Raw genomic sequence first — 20,018 nt, forward strand, 5'->3', positions numbered from 1 at the left:
TTCTCCTCCTCCTCCATTTTTCCTCCTCTTCTCTTGCCTCCATATATTTCTTTCATTCTTCTCTTCCCCTCCTCTTTATTTCTCCATTATTTACTTCTCTTTCCATATCACCCTCCTCCTTTTTCTCCTCCTTCCTATCCCTTACCTCTCCTCCTCCTCCTCCTCCTCCTCTTCTTCAGTCTCTTCCCCTCTCCTATTTCTCCTCCCATTATTCATTTCTCTCTCTACAAATCACTTCATTTTTCTCCTTTTCTTCTTCTGCTCTTCTCTCCTCCTCCTCCTCCTCTTCATACTCTTCTTTCTTATGCCCTTCATTCTTCTTCTTCATTCTTCTCCTCCCCTCCTCTTTATTTCCCCTTAATTCACTTCTCTCTATATATCACTTCCTTTTTCTCTTTCTTTTTTCCTTCTTCCTCTCCTCCTCCTCCTCCTCCTCTTCATACTCTTGTTTCTCATGCCCTTCAATCTCTTCCCCTTCTCCTCTTTCTTTCCCCATTATTCACTTCTCTCTATATATCATTTCCTTTTTCTCCTTCTTTTTTCCTTCTTCCTCTCCTCCTCCTCCTCCTCCTCTTCTTCATACTCTTGTTTCTAATACATATCCATTTCATTATTTTTCCCTCTTTATTTCCCCATTATTCACTTCTCTCTACATATCAATTCCTTTTTTTCCTTCTTTTCTTCTTCTTCCTCTCCTCCTCCTCCTCCGCCTCCTCCTCTTCTTCATACTCCTCTTTCTTACATTATCCATTTCATTATTTCCCCAATCCCAAAACACACCACGCCTCAAGAAACACCAACCCAGAACTCGCTTACAACCCCACAACACCAATTCAACACCACAACGCTCAACAACCAAACACTCACCCACAGACCACAACACTACCCACCCACCCACCACCACAACGCCCACAACGCCCAACCCCCAAACACCCACCACAACACCACAATGCCCAACCCCCAACACCCACCCACCACCCAAAACCACACCAACACCCAACACCGGATCAACACCACCCCACCCACCCACAGCTGCAGGAGTAATGAGGTAACTCCACGCCCCTCAAAACATCCGGGCATGAGCGAAGCGTAAACACGAACACACACACACACACACGAACACACATAACACAAGGAGGCACTGAGGAGGATGGGGATGGTGGGGGTGTGTGAGGGGGGAGGGGGGTGTACTGTCGGGGTGCTCGGGGCTGGGGCGGAGACGGGGACGGGGCGGGGCGGGGCGGGGTGTCTCCATGTCCACGCCCTTCAACTCCATTCTTTATCATGTTCTTTAGGTTCATATATTAGGGAAGGCCTTCATAGGGGTTTTGAGCATTTCCAGAGGTAGTTTTATGACTCCGGTAGTAGTTTGACCCTTCTTCTGCACCTTGAACATATTTGGCAGCGCCTTTAAAGGAGTTCTCAGCATGTCCAGGGGTAGTTTTATGACTTTGGTGGTAGTCTGATTCTCCTTCTGTACCTTGAGCCTAAAAAAAACAAAAAAAAAAACCCACTCATTAGAACCCGACTGAGCTCCGTTTCGTTCTTTGGGAATTGGTATTTTTAATCGCTTCTACTTTACATTACCTATTTCCAAAGACCAAACAGGAGATTAATAGGGTTTTCGTAAATAAAAAAACGGCGCTGGAAGAGCCCCAAACGCCTACGAAAGCCTTGTCAAATAGGTGTGCTCGGGCGACGGGATGGTGACTGAATGACCAATACTTGATGCGAGAGGCGGAAGTGTCTGAGAGAACACCGCCCTCGCATCCTAAAGAACAAACAAAGGATGCGGTTCAAGGGCGCGGACGTGGACAGCAACCCCGATACGTTTAATAGCACAGCCGTAAGTCACCTGAGGATTAACACACACGCGGCCACAGGTGAAAATGACAGGTAATTCCCCGCCGCCGCGCATTTGAGGTTCAGCTTTAACCCCGCGGCTCATCACTGCTCATTGCTCTCCTGTCACGGGCGGCGGCGGAGGGCGGTGGTGGTGGTGGTGGTGCTGTCGATACATGTCATGCCCCCGTCACCTGGCTGGGCACACCTGACGAAGGGCGGGGGGTGGAGAGGTGGAGGACAGGGAAGGGTGGGTGGTGGTGTTATGCTCTGACGAAGGTAATGGGGACTTAGCCTTTCTCCTTTCCCTCCCTTCTCTTTTGCAATTCGTTTCTCTCTTTCTACTGACGAAGGGGAGGAAGAGGGAGGGGGAAGGGTGGGTGGTGGTGTTATGCTCTGACGAAGGTAGAGGATGGTGACTTCGTTTATCTCCTTTCCCTCCTTTCTCTTTCTCATTTACTTCGTTTCTCTCTCTTTCTACTGACGAAGGGGAGGGGGGGAGGGGAAGGGAGGGATAGTGGTGGTGGTTCTATGCCCTGACGAAGGTAGTGAATGAGGTCTTAAGTTTTCCTCTTTTTCTTTTTCTCTTTCTACTGACGAAGGGGAGGTGGGGAGGGTGGGGGAAAGGGAGGGGGAAGGGAAAATAGAGGTGGTTCTGTGCCCTGACGAAGGTAATGGATGGGATCTTTAGTTTCCTTTTTCTCTTTCTCACTCACTTCTCTCTTTCTACTGACGAAGGGGAAGGAGGAGGAAGGGAGGGGAAAAGAGGGGGTAGTGGTGGTTCTTATACACTCTGAAGAAGGTTATGTATGGGGTCTTTGCCACTTACTCTCCCATTCACTCTCACTCGTTTCGTCTCTCTTTTTCTACTACTGACGAAGGCACAGACGAAGGGAAAAAATTATGGTTCTTCTATGCCCTGACGAAGGTAACCTATAGGAGTCTTTTTCAATGTCCTTTCTATCTCCCTTTCTCACTCGCTTTGTCTAATTTCTACTACTGACGAAGGCACAGACGAAGGGAAATAATGAGGGTTCTTCTATGCCCTGACGAAGGTAACGTATGGGGTAATTTTCACTGTTCCTTTTTATCTCCCTTTCTCACTCGCTTTGTCTAATTTCCACTACTGACGAAGGCACTGACGAAGAAATAAAGTGATAGTTTTACGATCTGACGAAGGTAATGCATGGGATATTTCTCTCTCTCTCTCTCTCTCTCTCTCTCTCTCTCTCTCTCTCTCTCTCTCTCTCTCTCTCTCTCTCTCTCTCTCTCTCTCTCTTTCACGCTTTGTCTAATTTCCACTACTGACGAAGGCACAGACGAAGGACTTATAATGGCGGTTCTAAGCCCTGAAGGAGGTACTGGGAGAGGTCTTTGTAACCTTTCCTCGCTCTCTTTCTCTATCTCACACGTTTTGTCTGACTTCTACTACTGACGAAGACACACGAAGGAATTATAATGCTGGTTCTACACCCTGAAGAAGGTACTGGAGGAGATATGTTACTTTCTGCCTCTTTCTCATTTCTTATCACTACTGACGAAGGCGTTGGATCGGGTCTTTGTCACTGTCCCTTCCTCTCTCACACACACTCACTTTATCTCGGAAGGGGTTGGATGGGTTCTCTGTCACACTTTATCTGTCACTTCGTCCCTCTCTCTTACTCCTGACGAAGGCACTGACGAGAGAGGAGAACTAGTACTGAAGAAGGTGGTGGCTCGGATCCTTGGCACTGTCCCTCTTTTCTTCTCTCTCACTTTATCTTAGGTGTTAAATGGGTTCTGTCACTTCGTCTCTCTCTCTCTCACTCCTGACGAAGGCACTGACCCAAAACACTGGTGGTTCGACACTCTGAAGAAGGCGAAGGGAGAGGAGAGAGAGAGCCCGTTACCAGCCTCATCCTCTCCCAATCTTTCTCTCCTTCTCTCCCTCACTGTCTCTCTCTCACTCCTGACGAAGGCACTGACCCAAAACACTGGTGGTTCGACACTCTGAAGGAGGCGAAGGGAGAGGAGAGAGATAGCCCGTCACCAGCCTCCCCCTCTCCCAGCTTCACCATCTCCTCTCCCCCTCTCTCTCTCTTACTCCTGACGAAGGCACTGACGCAAAATACTGGTGGTTCTGCACTCTGAAGGAGGTGAAGGGAGAGAAGAGAAGAGGAAGAGAGCGTTACCAGCCTCACCTTCTCTCCCTCTCTCTGTCTCTCTCTTACTCCTGACGAAAGCTCTGACGCAAAACACTGGTGGTTCTACACTCTGAAGAAGGCGAAGGGAGAGGAGAGAGGAGAGAGAGCCCGTTACCAGCCTCACCCTCACCCAGCCTCCCTCTCTCTCTCCTCCTCCTCCTTCTGACGGGGCGCTCACTCTGGGTGCAAAACAGGGGTATTCCAAGGCGCTGAAGGAGGGCTAGGATGGGAGCCTTGCCAACAGCTCTCTCTCCTCTTCTCTTCTCTCTCCCTCCTCCTCTCTCTCTCTCTCACGATCACTCTCTCTCACTCGCTCGCTCTCATCCCCCACGGCTCCTCCTTCACCTCCTCCACAAGAACGCGTGTGTGGAGGTGAGTGGTGTTGTTTCCGAGGTCCGCAGAGGTGGTGGTGGTGGTGGTGGTAGTGGAGGTGAGGCGTGGATTGGTGGTGGTGGTGGCGCTGGTGGTGACGGTGGTGGATGCGGAGGGGAGCAACCTTACTCTGGCAGCGGCTGCACCACTACTGCACCACCGCCGCCACCACCACCACCCACCACCACCACCACCACCCGCCCCACCCCCGCCCACCCCTCCCATGAAAGGCTCCGCGGGGTGGGTTTAATAATTTGGACATGGAACTGAAACCAGGCGTGGGTGGGTGGGGTGGAGGGGTGGAGGGGGAGTGGAGTGGGGTGGAAGAGGGGTGGAGGGGGTGGAAGAGGGGTGGAGTGGGGTAGAAGGGGTGGTGGGTGTTTGAATATCATGCCCCCCTCCCCCTTCTCCACATACCCCGCTCCACCTCCTCCTCCTCTTCCTTCCTCCCCTCTTCCACTCTATCCTCCGACCTCCTTACTTGTCCTTCTCCTCCTCCTCCTTCTTTGCCCAGTGCCCGTCTCCTCCTCCTCCTGCCCCGCCTCAAGCCTCATTCCACCCCCTCCTGCCCCCGCCCCGCCCCGCCCCGCCCCCCCATTCATGTCCTTTGCCCTTTACACTTGCCCCGTCATGCACCTGGTGTGTGTGTGTGTCCTCTACCTGTCCTGCTCGAGTCCTACCTTATATCCTTCGGGCATCCTACCTCATATCCTTCGATCCTATACTACCTTTTATCCTCTTTATTATCACATCCTTATCCTTTCAGATCCTTCGCCTATCCTACCTTCCATATCCTACGGCATATCCTTCAATCGACCTCCCATCCTTCGCCCATCCTACCTTCCTTCACATCCTTCTTCTATTAGACCTCATATCCTTCGCCTATCCTACCTTATATCTCTCTATTTTATCCTATGGCATCTATATCCTACCTCCCATCCTTCTGCCCTACCGTATCCTTCACATATCCTAGCTTACATCCTTTTCTAATTCTACAGCATCTTTCTCCTACCCTACTCCATCCTTATATCCTACTGCATCCTTCTCCTATCCTATCCAATCCTATCTTCATCCTTTTTCAATTCTACTTCATCCCAATTTCTATCACTGATCGTCTATTCTTTTCCATTTCTATTGTTTTTAATCTATCCTCTTGAGTAGCGGGTTTTTTTTTCATTAGTTTTTTTTTTTTTTTTGCCCTGAACTGTCTCCTTTGACGTAAAAAAAAAATATATATACTGACAAAATCCTTTTCTTTCCTTTCCCTCTTTTCCAATCCTTCTATCCTTCATCCCTTTCCTTCAATCCTATCTTATTCCTCTCTATTTCTCTTCCTCTTCTATTTCCCTTTTCCTATTTCTCTTCATTATCTCCTTATCTTCGCTCTTCCTCCATATTCCTTCCCTTAATCCTTCTTCTTTTATCCCATTTATCTCCTTCCACTTTCTCTTTCCTCTTTACCCTCCTCACCTTGCCCTAAACTCAATTACCCTCCCTTTCTACCTGTGTTTTTTTTTTACCTTCATTTCCTGCCTACCTGCAATTTTTTCCACCTGGATCTGACGCCGTACTAAATTTACCTTTCCTTCCACCTGTCTTATTAAGTTTTCCCCCGGCTACCTGTAATTATTTCCACCTGCTTTTTTGCCCTTTAATTATCTACCTGTGTTTTTACCTGTATTTTGAACCTACCTGTAATCATTCACCTCTCTTACCTTGCATTAACTCTACCTGTCTTTTCACTTTTCCTTTCTATAACTCGTTTTCTACCTGTCTGTCTGTCTACCTCAATAATTATCTACCTGTGTTTTTACCTGTATTTTGAACCTACCTGTAATCATTCACCTCTCTTACCTTGCATTAACTCTACCTCTCTTTCTACTTTTCCTTTCTATAACTCGTTTTCTACCTGTCCGTCTGTCTACCTCAATAATTATCTACCTGTGTTTTTACTTGTATTTTGAACCTACCTGTAATCATTCACCTCTCTTACCTTATACTAACTCTACCTGTCTTTCCACTTTTACTTTCAACAACTCATTTCTACCTGTCTGTCTGTCTACCTGTGATTATCTACCTGTGTTTTTACCTGTATTTCTCATCTTACCTGTAGTCATTCACCTTTAATTTTACCTTATATTAAATCTACCTCCATCTACCTGTATTTCTACTTTTATTTTCTGTAACTCGTTTTCTGCCTGTCTGTCTACCTCTGTAATTATCTACCTGTGTTTTTACCTGTGTTTTCAACCTACCTGTAATTTTTCAGCTATAATCTTACACTAATTTTCTACCTCTATCTACCTGTCTTTCTACCTTCAATTTTCTACCTGTGTGTCTACCTTTAATTTCAACGTACCATTAATTATTTTCACCTGTTCCTTACCGTACATAAAATCTACCTGTAAAGAATGTTCTACCTGTATATCTACTTTAATTTCGGACCTGTATTTTCCACCTGTCTTATCTCACCTTACCCCAACCTTCCCTCCACTCTCATTTTTCTCTCCCTAACTCCCCCCTTTCTACTTTTTTCTCTCCCTAGCTCCCCCTGAACGCCACCCTTCCCTTTTTCTTCCCCGTCTCTCCCTTCCGATGTCTCTCCCACCCTTCACCTTTACTTCCCCGTCTCTCCCTTCCCATGCCTTTTCCCTTCTGTCTCTTTCCCTCCTGTCTCTCTCCTTTTCCCCCCTTCTTTCCTTAGCTCCCCCTTTCCCCCTTTTCTCCCCCTGTTCCTTTCTTCTCTTTCTCCCTCTGTCTCTCCCCTGTGCTGTTCCCTTCCTCCTGTCCCTTTTCCCCCTTTTCCTCCTCTCTCCTTTTTTCCACCCTTTCTCCTCTCCCCTTTCCTCCCCCTCTTCCTTTTTCTTATACTTTTCCTTTTAATTCCTTTCCTTTCCTTTTTCCGTCCTATTCATCCTTTTTTCGCCTCCCCTGCTTTCCTTGCTTCCCTCTTCCTTCCCCCTCCCTTCCTCCCCCCTCTTCCTTTCTCCCTTCCTTCCTTCCCCTCTTCCCCTTTCCTCCTCCTCTTCCTTCTTCCTCTTCTCCTTTCTCTTCTTCCCCTTCCCTTTTCTTTTCTCTTCCCTTCCTCTTCCTTTCCCTAACATGTTCCTCCTCTTTCATGCTCTTTCACCTAACGAACCCTTCCTTCCCCTTCCCTCCTCTTCCTCTTCTTCTCCCCCTTTCCTCCACCTCTTCCCTTCCCTTCCTTACCCAACACGTCCCTCCTCTTTCATCCTCTCTAAAACCTCACGTACCCTTCCTTACCTTCTTCCCCTTCCTCCTCCTCCTCCTCCTCCTCCTCTTCCTCTTCCTCTTCCTTGCCCCAACACGTCCCCAGCCAGGCCAAAGTTTACCTCTTACTCTCGAGGGAGGGACACTAAATCACCATTACGCCCCAGTAACATGCTCCTCCTCCTCCTCTTCCTCTTCCTCCTCTTCCTCCTCTTGGTTCTCCTCTTTCTCGTTTTATTGCTGCTACAACTACTGATACTCCTGCTTCTTCTTCTTCTCTTCCTCTTCCTCTTCCTGCTTCTTTTATTCCTCCTCCTCCTCCTCCTTCTCCTTCTAGTTCTTCTTTTTCTCCTTTTATTGCTATTACTATTTATAAAGTTGCTTCTTACTTCTTCTTCTTCTTCTTCTTCTTCTTCTTCCTCCTCCTCCTCCTTTCAGTAATCAAGTTTGTTTTCAATTATGTCCTTTTGATACTGTTATTGTGTGTGTACGTCTCTCTCTCTCTCTCTCTCTCTCTCTCTCTCTCTCTCTCTCTCTCTCTCTCTCTCTCTCCCCCCCACCCCCTGCTTATTCCGAGCCTGGACTGAGCGGAGGCGAGGCGTGAAACGAAACGAATTGGTGCGTCTCCTGTTGTTGTTTTTGTTTGTTTGTTTGTTGGTTTGTTTGGTGGTGGCAGTGGTGGTGGTGGTGGTGGTAGTAGTAGTAGTGGTGGTGGTGGTGATAACTTAGGTATGGTAGTATAGGTGTTAGAAGATGTAGTTGTGATGGTGATGGTGGTGATGGTGATGAAGATGGTGATTGTGAGTTAAAGATAGTGAGTGATAGTGAAAATGGTGATGAAGGTGATGAAAATGATAGTGATGATGATGATGAGAGAGAGAGAGAGAGAGAGAGAGAGAGAGAGAGAGAGAGAGAGAGAGAACAAAAACAAAATAATTACATAACAGGAACAGAAGAGGAAATAAATAAGAAAATAAAAGAAAAACAAAAAACAAAACAAAAAAACGAGAGAGAGAGAGAGAGAGAGAGAGAGAGAGAGAGCAAAAAGTGGCGCACAATATCAGCCTCACATTCATCCCATCACGCTTTCATTATCTGCCGACTCTGTTTATTCACTCGCTTATTCATTAATTGTAACAAGTATTTATCTATCTATCTATCTATCTATTTATGTGTTAACCCGTGTACCTGTCTGTCAAACTAATTATCTATCTATCTATCTATATCTATCTACTTACCTATCTCTATTTACCTGTATATCTATCTATCAATCTATCAAACTGCATCTATGTCTATCACACCCTCTATCTATCTATCTACCTATCTATTTATCTTTTTCATTCAGTCCATTTTCCGTGAAGGTCAGAAAGTCGAAAATTAAGAGATGAATAAAAAAAAAAAGTTGAAATGAGGAAAAGATAATTGAGAGGGAAGGAGAGAGGGAGAGGGGAAGGCGTTGGAGCGAAAGAGGAAGAGGAGGAGGAGGAGGAGGAGGAGGAAAGTAAGGAGGAAAAATAAGTATGTGGAGGAAATGGGAGGAAAGAGGAAATGAGACTTGGGTTAAGAGGGGTAAGCAAGAGGAGGAGGAGGAGGAGGAGGAGGAGGAGGAGGAGGGAAATTAAGAAGGGGAGGAGGAGGGGAGAGAGAGAATGAGGAGGTAAATTGAAGTGAAGGTAAAGAGGTAAGAAGGTGCAAGTGACACACACACACACACACACACACACACACACACACACACACACGAACGCACGCAATGTTTGAGAGAGGAGAATGACAGCTTTAAGCCTTCTCTCTCTCTCTCTCTCTCTCTCTCTCTCTCTCTCTCTCTCTCTCTCTCTCTCTCTCTCTCTCTCTCTCTCTCTCTCTCTGCAGATATAGCAATGCTTGTGTGTGTGTGTGTGTGTGTGTGTGTGTGTGTGTGTGTGTCAGTGTGTGTGTGTAGGAATTCACAAAAGATTAAAAAGGACTTTGTCGGAACACACACACACACACACACACACACACACACACGAGGGAGAGATAAAACAAGGTTACTCTTTTTTTTTCCTTTTTATAATCCTCTTAAACTTTTCCTCTTTTCTTCCTCTTACTTTCTCTATCTTATCTATCTTTCTCTTCTTCCTTTCTCTTTCTTTCTTTTATTATCTCTCTTTCTCTTCCATTATCTTTCTTTCTTCCTTCCTTTATGCTTTTACTACCGTCTTCTTCTTCTTCTTTTTCTTCTTTTTCTTCCTCCTCCTCCTCCTCCATCTTCATTTCTTACTTCTTATCTTCTTTTTCTTTTTCTTCACCTTTATCTCCAAACTTTCCTTCCTCTCCTTATTTTTTTTACCTCCGTCTTTTATCACTTTCTCTTATCTTTCCTTCCCTCTTCTCCTTTCCCTTTCTTCCCTTCCCTCCTTCATCTTCATTCTCTGTCTTTATTTCCCATCTTTCTCTCTCTCCCTCTCCTTTCCTCATCTCAGACTTTCATTCCTCCTCCTTTCTCTCCTCTCCCTCAATCCCTAACTTATCCATCTTCTTCAATCTCTACCTCTTCCATATTTATCTCCCTCTCTAACTCTTCCTTCTTCCTTCCTTTCTCCCTCCCTTTTCTCCCTTTCACAAGCTGTCTACCTGGTTACCTGTTCTTTCTACCTCCCTTTCCCTCTCCCTCTCCCCCTAAATCAACTCTTGTCTCCCCCTCTCTCCCTTTTTTCACACGCTTCCTTCTCTCCTTATCTCTCCCCCATTCCTCCACCTCCTCTTTTCATCTCCCTCTCCCTCTCCTCCTCCTCCCTTTCCTCTCCCCCTTCTCTCTCATTCCCCCTCTTTTCACACGCTTGTCTTTCTCTCCCTTTCCTTACCTTCCCTCTCTTTCCCTCTCTCCCCCCTCTTCCTCCTCCCCCCACCCACCCCTCACGGGACATGAGTGTGAGTGAAATCTGATTCGGAGCTCCGAGGTTTCAAGTGGTGTCTCTTTAGCTTCAAAAACTTCACAGCTTATGGCACTGTCCGTCTGTCTGTCTGTCTGTGTTTGTCTGTCAATCCGTCTGTGTTTGTCTGTCTGTCTGTCTGTCTGTCTGTCTGTGTTTGTCTGTCTGTCTATCATCTATTTTATTTTGCTTTTTCTCAGTTTTCTTTTTATTATTTTTCTTTCATCATCATTATCATCATTTTCTCTTTCCTTCTTTTATTTTTCATCTCCTTTGTTTTGTTTTCTTTCCCATTTTCCTTCAGTCACTCCTGTTTTCTTTGTTATTCCTTATTTACGTTCTCCCTCTTTCATCTATTATTTCCCATTTTCTCAGTTTTCTTTTACTCCTTTTTCTTCTTCCATCCTTATCCTCATCATCTCTTTCCCCCGTTTTCTTCTTTTTTTATCTTTTATCTTATTTTTTGTTTTCTTTCTTATTCTTTCAATCTTTCCCGTCTTCTTTTTCATCTATCATTTTCTTCATTTTCAGTTTCCTTTTTAATATTTTTCTTCTTCCTGTTCCTTCATCATCATCCGCTCTTTCCTTCTCTCTTTCCTCCCTCCACTTTTCTTCTCTCCTTCATCTTACTAGTTTTCTTTTCTTTCTCCTTTTTCTTCAGTCACTCGTTTTCTTTTTCACTCCTTTTTTACTCTCTCTCTCTCTCTCTCTCTCTCTCTCTCTCTCTCTCTCTCTCTCTCTCTCTCTCTCTCTCTCTCTCTCTCTCAGTCGTCTTACCGCTCTGTGTCATCAAATTTTTACAACGTTTCCAAATCAACGTTTTATGTCAGACTGTCGGAGTTTGTGTTCCTATTGTTTCAACCTTTTACTATTATTGTTATTATTATTATTATTATTATTATTATTATATTAACTTACCTTGCACACCTGTCTCTTTCTTCCTTACTTACGTTGGCAGGTAAAACAAATGACTTACGAGAGGCACCACACATTCTCACGTACCTGGAAAGAGAGGGGAAAATAAACTCATGAGGGATAATAATGATAATAATAATAATAATGATGATGATAGTGATGATGCAACTATGGTGGGAAATAACATCTACTACAACAACAACAACGAGAATTACTAAGATTACTGCTAAATTTCCTCTTCTTTTTCGTCTTCTTCCTCCTCCTCCTTATCTTCTTCCCTCTTTCTTCCTCCCTACCTCCCTTCCTCTTCTTTTTTCCTTATATATACCTACTTCTTTTTTCCTTCTTCCCTTCCTCTGTCTTTTTTTTCTTCTACTACCTTCTTCTTTTTCTCCTCCTCCTCCTCCTCCTGCTTCTTTCTCTATTCTATCTATCTTCATTTCTTTCTTATATATTCCTATCTTTTTTTCCTTCTTCCCTCCCTGTCTTTTTTTTCTTCTACCTTCTCCTTTCTCCTCCTCCTCCTTCTTTCTCTATTCTATCTATCTTCATTTCTTCCTTATATATTCCTATCTTTTCCTTCTTTCCTTCTTCTATTTTCTCCTTCTCCTTCTTACTACTACTACTACTACTACTACTACTACTACTACTACTACCACTCCCTCACACACACACACACACACACACACACACACACACACGTAATCAAGGTCGAGCCACTAAGACTAAATGCTAATGGTCTGGCCGGGCCCTCGACTTCTTCATGTGATAAATAATGTTGAAGACCCCCCTCCCCTTAATGCCAATGCCCCCCCCCCTTTAACCCCTTTACCCCCTCCTTAATCTCTCCTCTTTCCCTTAGCATCCCCCTCCCTCTCCCTCTCCCTTCCCCTACCTGTTTTTTTTTTTACCTCTATTCTATTTCCTCCTCTCTCTCTCTCTCTCTCTCTCTCTCTCTCTCTCTCTCTCTCTCTCTCTCTCTCTCTCTCTCTAATCCTTTCTCATATCACCACCCCTCCCCACCTCTCCCCCTTCTATTCACCTATGCATCTCTCCCCTCTTCCTCATATAACCCCTACAATTCCTGCACATCCCCCTCCATCTCCTCCCCTTCTCCATTCAGTTATTCACCCCCCTCTCTCTCTCTCTCCCCCTCCTCCTCCATTCATCTATTCCTCCTCCTCCTCCTCCACTTACCTTTTCATTTTATTTTATTTTATTTATGATTTATTCTCCCTCTCTCTCTCCCTACCCCTTTCTCAAAACCCAACCCCACCCACCCTCACTACCTACAAATCCAGCCCCCACGCCTCCTCCCCCCTCCGTCTCCTCCTCCTCCATTCCCACCCTCCTCGCTAACTCATTCCTATTCCCACTGCACAGTATTCCCATCCATTACCATCCATTCCAGCTTAACGCAACCCCTCCCCCTCCCCCCCTCTCCCCTCTCCGACCTGGCCCCCCTTTCTCCCTCCTTTGAACATGTCACACCCTTCCTCCCTTCCTTCCTATAATTCCTGTCCCATTCCTATAACAACCTTTCCTTTTCTCCCTTCTGCTACCCACCTCCCCTTTCCTCCCTTTCCCTATACGTTCCTTTCTCCCTCCCTTCCGATAATTCCTTAAAACATCCATACCATATATTTTTCTCCCTTCCGCTACCAGCCTTCCCTTTTCCTCCCTTTCTCTCCCTCTACCTATATGTCCCTTTCTCCCTCCCTTCCTATAATTCCTGTTCCATTCCAGTTCCTATTCTTAAAACACCCATACCATACCAATACAATATCTTTTCCACCCTTAACCCATACGTCCCTTTCCCCCTCCCTTTCATTCCTGTTCCCATTCCTTATATTCCCATTCCTAAAACACCTATAGCATACCTTTATCACCCTTCCATCACCTTCCTTCCCCTTGCCTTCCCTTTCACTTCCTTTACCCATACGTCACTTTCTCCCTCCCTCCCTTTCATTCCTGTTCCCATTCCCGATATTCCCATTCCTAAACACCCATACTATACCTTTTTCACCCTTCCCTTCCCCTCCTTTTACCCGTACGTCCCTTTCTCCCTTCCTTTCATTCCTGTTCCCATTCCTAAAACACACCCATTCCAAAAAAAAAAGGGAGGGACATTTCAACCCTTTTCACCAACCGACTCCTATTCCACTTTGCCTTCTCTCTCTCTCTCTCTCTCTCTCTCTCTCTCTCTCTCTCTCTCTCTCTCTCTCTCTCTCTCTCTCTCTCGTCACCTTACCCTCAAATTCCCACCAACTCCGAATTTCCCAGCAATGAATTAGCAACAGAGTGAGTGAGAGAGAGAGTGTTTCAGGATCTATGGACAAAATACTGCATCAGAGAGAGAGTTTCAGGGATCTATGGACAAAATACTGCATCAGAGAGAGAGAGAGAGAGAGAGAGAGAGAGATGTATTTAAGGAATTAGCGGACGCATCAAAGGAACATGACAACGAAAGAGAAGGGAATAGATGAGAGGGAGAATAATGGAAGAGGGGAAGAGGACGCGGGGATGATAATAATGCTAATAGGAAAAGTAATAATAATAATAATAATAATAATAATAATAATAATAATAATAATAATAATAATAATAATAATAATAATAAGTTGAAGAAAATGAAAATGAAGAAGACGAAGTAGAAGACAGAGAATGGGAAGAGGAAGAAGACGAAGAAAAAGAAGGCGAAGAAGAAGAAGGAGAAGAAGAAGAAGAAGAAGAAGAGGAAGAAGAAAAAGGTTGAGTAAGTTAAAGGTCTACGGAGGTTCATCGTATAATTACAAAAAAATCTATTATTATTATTATTATTATTATTATTATTATTATTATTATTATTACTACTACTACTACTACTACTACTACTACTACTACTACTACTACTACTACTACTACTATCGAGACACTGGAAAAATAAAAAAATAATACAAAAAATACTTAAAAGAAAAACGAGGCGGATTAAAATAAAAAAAAATACGTGAAGTAAAAAAATGAAAATATAAATAGAAAAGAATAAAAATAAATGATACAAAAATCAAACTAAATAAAAGTTTAGTAAAAAAAAAAAAGTCTGCAGGAAACACAACACGGCCGGCGAAGGTTTGGAAAAATAAAAAAGACCGGAAAGTTTGGGTCTAAAAAAAAATATATACGAAGACACGAAATGGTTTGTTGTGAGAGAGAAAAAAGTTTATATAGAAAAGAACGTGAGCGAGGGAGAGAAAATAATAATAATAATAATAATAATAATAATAATAATAATAATAATAATGTTTTTTTTTGGCGTCATTGTGGTTATAAACAATGAGATGAAAATAAAGATGATGATGATGATGATGATGATGACGACGGTTAGTGGACAAAAAATAACAACACAAACAAAAGAAATAATAGAGAAAACTAATAAAAAATAATAAAAACAACACAAAAGCAATCATTATAATAAGATGAAGAAAAGGAATTAGAGACAAAGACAAATGTGAAGAAAAGGAATGAGGCAAAGAAGAAAAAAGAAAAAAGAAAATAAACGGAAGCGATGAAGAAAAAAAATGAAAGGAAAGTAAGAAAATAAGAAAAGAAAACGAGTAAAAAAACAAAGAGAAGAAATGAAAATAATGAGAAAAGATGGAAAAAAGAAGAAAGAGGAAACGAAGGAGAAAGAAAATGAAAGAAAAATAAATAATGATGAGAAGCGAGAGAAATGAAGAAAAAGAAAGATGAAAAAAGAAGAAAGAGGAAACGAAGGAAAAAGAAAAAGAAAACAAGTAAATAAACAATGAGGAGAAAAAGCGAGAGAAATGAAGAAAAAGAAAGATGGAAAACGAAGAACCGAAGAACGAAAGAAGAAAAGAACAAAGAAGAAAACAAGAAAACAAATAAATAAGAAGAAAAAAACATAAAACGAGGAAGGGAAAATAAATGACCGGAAAATTATATTGGGAAAGTTATCATTACACTTTTTTCCCTCCTCCTGTCGCGATACTTTTTTTATAACTTTTTTCTTTTTTTTTCTTTTTCTTTTCTTTTTATTTGTTCGTCTTGACATCATATTCAGCGCGCGTCATTATCCTCATTCGCTTCTACGTTCATTTTCTTCACCTTCTTTTGTTTTCCTTTCTTTCCTCTTATTCTCGTTCGTTACAACCTGGTACTTTCTTTTCCTCCTTATTTTCCTTGTCATTCTCTTCTTCCTCTTTCACTTTCTTTCTACAATTCTCGTTCTTTTCCTGATTATTTTCTTCCCCTTTACTTTGTTTTGTCTTCATTACTGTCCTTCGTTATCTACTTACTTTCCTCCTTTTTATATATTTTCTTCTTTTCTTCTTTTCCTGGTCCCGCAAAGTATACTATAAAAACAACAACAACAACAACTACTACTACTACTACTATTACTACTGATGAAACTTACAACTTGAGAGAGAGAGAGAGAGAGAGAGAGAGAGCAGGTGAGGGCGTGGTGGTGCATCGATCCGTGGCTGGCCGCTCGCACGCCCTCCTCCTCCTCCTCCTCCTCCTCCTCCTCCTCCTCCTCCTCTTCCACCTCCTCCTCCTCCTACGTTACAACTACTACCACCTCTGCCATCGCGTTCCCTCCGTTCCCGCGTTTTCTCCTCCTCCTCCTCCTCCTCCTCGTTTTCTTTCTCCTTCTCCTCCAATTCCTGATCTTACCTCACCTTTTCCTCCTCTTCCTCCTCTTTCCAATCTTATTCTTCCTCCATCTCCTCCTTCACCTCCTCCTCTTCCTAAATTTGACACTTCTCAGTTGCCTCCTCCTCCTCCTCTTCCTCCTCCTCCTCCTGCTTTTCCGCCTCAATACGCAAGTTCTCAATCTTCATCTTCCCAAACTGCATCTCTTCTTCTTCTTCTTCCTCCTCCTCCTCCTCCTCCTTCTCCTCCCTCCTCCTCCTCCTTCTCCTCCATCGCGTCACTCAAAAATATTCACAAATCTCGTCAGCGAAGTAAACGTCCATTAGAGGAAAGTGAAAGTAATAATAATAATAATAATAATAATAATAATAATAATAATAATAATAATAATAATAACGTCATGAATACGCTTATTATGACACTGTGTTGTTTTACTTTCCGCCTTTTTGAAGTTATCGATAAAAAATAATTGGATTGGATTTTTTCAATAACCGTCATTATCATTATTAATTCAGAGGTAGATAGGTGGGTAGGCAGGTGACCAATGTTATTATTATTATTATTATTATTATTATTATTATTATTATTGTTAGTGGGTCAGCCGTATTAGTATTAGAAGCCTTAGTAGTGGTAATATCAGAGGTGAAGGTATAGGAAGTAGTAGTAGTAGTAGTAGTAGTAGTAGTAGTGGTGTTGGTGGTTGTCGTAGTAGTAGTGGTGGTGGTGGTGGTGGTGGTGGTAGTAGTAGTAGGTGGCAGTAATAACACCCGTAAAAGTGACTCATAATCCTTCAACGTTAACAGTATAAAAAAAAAATAATAATAAAAAAATAAATAAATACAAACCAAAAAAATTAATAAGTGCAGGCGACAAAATGTTAAGCCCGTTTTTGTATCCCAAGCGAGACTTTTATTCACACACACACACACACACACACACACACACGCACGCACACACACACACACACGCACACGCATTAGTCAAGTCAATTTTTACACTCAGACAAATATTTCACTTACGTTATAAATATGTGAACCATTTAAACGAGCTGAGCTAATGATGAACTCCCGTCTCTCTCTCTCTCTCTCTCTCTCTCTCTCTCTCTCTCTCATCGGATGGATACAACAGAAAATGAGGAACAAAATGCCGACGAGAAAGGTTTTTATAAATAGACGCGGAGCAAAATATGAAGACTGCGGCGATGGGGTGAAGGGGAGGGGGAAGGGGAGGCGAAGGGCGTGCTGCGGGGAGCGGGGTGAAGGGGGGCGGGGAGACAAACGGCGGAGCGAGGCTGACGTGGCGGGAACGAAGATAAAAAGAAAAAAAAAGTAAATTGACAAAGTTCGCTGACACAATTCCAGTTTTCTCGTTGGCGGCGTCGCGGCCCGGGAGTGAGGGGGAGGGGAGAGGGGTGACCTGCTGCTACAGATTGGGGGAGGGGTCAGGCAGGAGGGGGGAGAGGGGTTACAGGCGGGGCAGGGCATCGGGGGGGGAGGGTGGTGTTACCTGTGCCTGGCCCAGCGCCTCCACCACCTCCTCCAGGGTGGGCGCCTGCTGCACGGCGGCGCCCCAGCGCGTGGCGGCGCCCTGCTTCAGCTGCTGATGCCACTGACGCAGCGCGAGGCCCGCCGCGTGCATGCGTCCCGGGGCGGCGGGCGTGCTGCTGCCGGGGGAGGGGCCGGTGCCCGGGGTGGGGTTCTGGGTGGGCGTGGGGCCGGTGGTGGGGGAGGGGGTGGGGGGATGTATCTGGATGGTCCACACACGTGAACGTGACGCGGCACCGTCGGGGCCTGAGTCACTCCTGGCGGCGGCGGCGGCGGCGGTCACCTTGCCGTTGCCGGGCCGCCGCTGCTCCTCGGGCTGGTGGCGGCGCGCGGGTGGAGGCGAGGCGCTGCGCCGGCGGGCGCGCACCCGACTGGCGGGGACGAACCTGGGGCCGTGGCCGGGCCGGGCGTCGCGGCCGCCGGTCACGTACTTGTCGCGGCACGCCTCGTCGGGCGGGGGCGGGCCGGCGGGGCCGCGGGAGTCCAGACTGCCGCGGCGGCTCTGCGGCTGCTGTACTTGCAGGGCCTCCCCCTGCGAGCCGCGGCGCCGCTGGTGGCGGGCGGCTTCGTCAAGGCCTGCTCCCGGGGGCACCGTCCCCTCCGCGGGGTACACGACGGTGGGGTTGTGGCGCACGTGGGCGGCGTGGTGCAGGGCGTGGGCGTGGCGGCGCGGCGTGGGGGGGTGCTCCAGCACGGGAACGCCCACTGTGTGCGGGCTGGGCGGCAGGTACTCGTGCAGCGCCACGCCCTCCCGCACGCTGCGGATGCTGCCCTCGTGGCGGGGCCGCGGGCGGGCCTGGCGCGGCGTCGACCGCTTGGCGCCGTGTGGCCGCGGCGGCCGCAGGTGTGTCACGGGCCGCTCCGAGGGCGGCGCCTTTTCACCCTTGTCCTCCGCGGCGCCCCGCAGGGTGGCCCCGATTACCCCGCGGACGCGCGTCACCAGGGAGGCCACCGCCGCCATGACCCGGGGCCCCCTGCAGCATCACCCGCACCACCAGGCCCTTGGGGCGGCGCGGCGCACACCGGGACGAGTACGGACGCGGCGACGCACGGACACAGACACGCCTCGCGGAGCTGAGACCTGTGTGGCTATTAACGTGGAGAACCTGTGAGTGTGTGTGTGTGTGTGTGTGTGTGTGTGTGACACCCACAACGCCCCCTGACACCCAACACCCATCTACTTACTCCCCTTCTTCTCCCCAACAACACGATCGTTTCCGTCGTATGTTTGTTACACACACACACACACACACACACACACACACACACACACAGAGACGACAACAAGTAATCCACACCTTACAAGAAAGAAAATATTGAAACATCCTATTACTTCTCTCTCTCTCTCTCTCTCTCTCTCTCTCTCTCTCTCTCTCTCTCTCTCTCTCTCTCTCTCTCTCTCTCAACGGCTTCCCATACAAATAAAAAAAAGAACACGTTGCATCTTTGGCTTCCCTATAGAGGGTAGAAAAAAATCACTGCTGAGGCGCTTAGCACACACACACACACACACACACACACACATACCTTCAAAATTTACGACAAGGAATTCCACGTTGAAACTAACATTGATCATCATTATCATTATTATTATTGAATGACATTGATGCATAGATGGAGGGAGGGAAGGAGGTAGTGAAGTCAGTAGATATGGACGGAATAAAGTAATAGAAGAAGGAGGGAGAGATAATGGGGAGGAGTAGGAAACGAAGAAAAGGAATAAAAGAGTGTAAGAAGCGGAATGCGAGAGGAAAAGAGCGAGATAAAAGGAGAGATAAAGGAAAAGATGAAGAAAATGAGTGAGAGAAAAGAAGGAAAAGTGAGGAGAGGAAAGGACTGAAGGGATGGAGAGAAAAGAGGTATGAGGGGAGAGAAGAGGAAGGGGAGGAATGGAGGAGATAAAGAATTGAAGACGAGGGCGGGAGGGAAAGGGAGGAGGGAGGAAAGAGGTGGAAAGGAGAGGTGGAGGGAAGGAAGACGTGAACTGAGGAAGAGAAATAGGAGCAGGTATGGAAGGAGAGAAGAAGAGGGAAGGGAGAGAAGAGAGGAGGAGAGGAGAGGAGGAAAGCTACAAGATGAGAGGAGGAGGAGGGAAAGGGAGACAGATCAGGAGAGGGGAGAGAAGTGGAAGGGAGGGGTGGAGAGGGAAGGGAGGGAAGGAATGATGGAGGGAAGCCATAGAAAACGGGGCGTGAGAACGGAGGTGACAATGCGCAGACCTCTAACCACCGCCTCTGTGCCCCTGCCTCTAACTCTGCCACAGTCACCCGTAAATATAAAGCTTGAAAGAAAACGGAGCGAAAGCCGGAGCGCAAGACAAAAAACGGGAAAAATACGAAAAGGAATGGAAAAAGAAAGAA

General features: G+C 45.8%; 1 protein-coding gene across 12 annotated transcripts in view; it reads right to left on the reverse strand.

The window, feature by feature from the left end:
• Nucleotides 1-18,770, reverse strand: part of LOC127003503 (uncharacterized) — a 63,921-nt gene extending 45,151 nt beyond the window's left edge. For 11 of the 12 annotated variants that reach the window (XR_007757102.1, XR_007757100.1, XR_007757101.1 and 8 more), the window contains exon 1: nucleotides 17,621-18,767. Coding sequence is in view for 1 of the 12 variants with exons in the window: in XM_050870307.1 (XP_050726264.1) it covers nucleotides 17,621-18,619 (999 nt within the window). In the remaining 11 variants the exon portion in view is untranslated. Of the gene's footprint in view, nucleotides 1-17,620 lie in introns of all 12 variants that reach the window. The other variant, XM_050870307.1, reaches the window with a different exon arrangement.
• Between the last annotated feature and the right edge of the window lie 1,248 nt (nucleotides 18,771-20,018).

The sequence above is a fragment of the Eriocheir sinensis genome, chromosome 25, assembly GCF_024679095.1.
Source record: "Eriocheir sinensis breed Jianghai 21 chromosome 25, ASM2467909v1, whole genome shotgun sequence".
Taxonomy (NCBI): Eukaryota; Metazoa; Arthropoda; class Malacostraca; order Decapoda; family Varunidae; genus Eriocheir; species Eriocheir sinensis.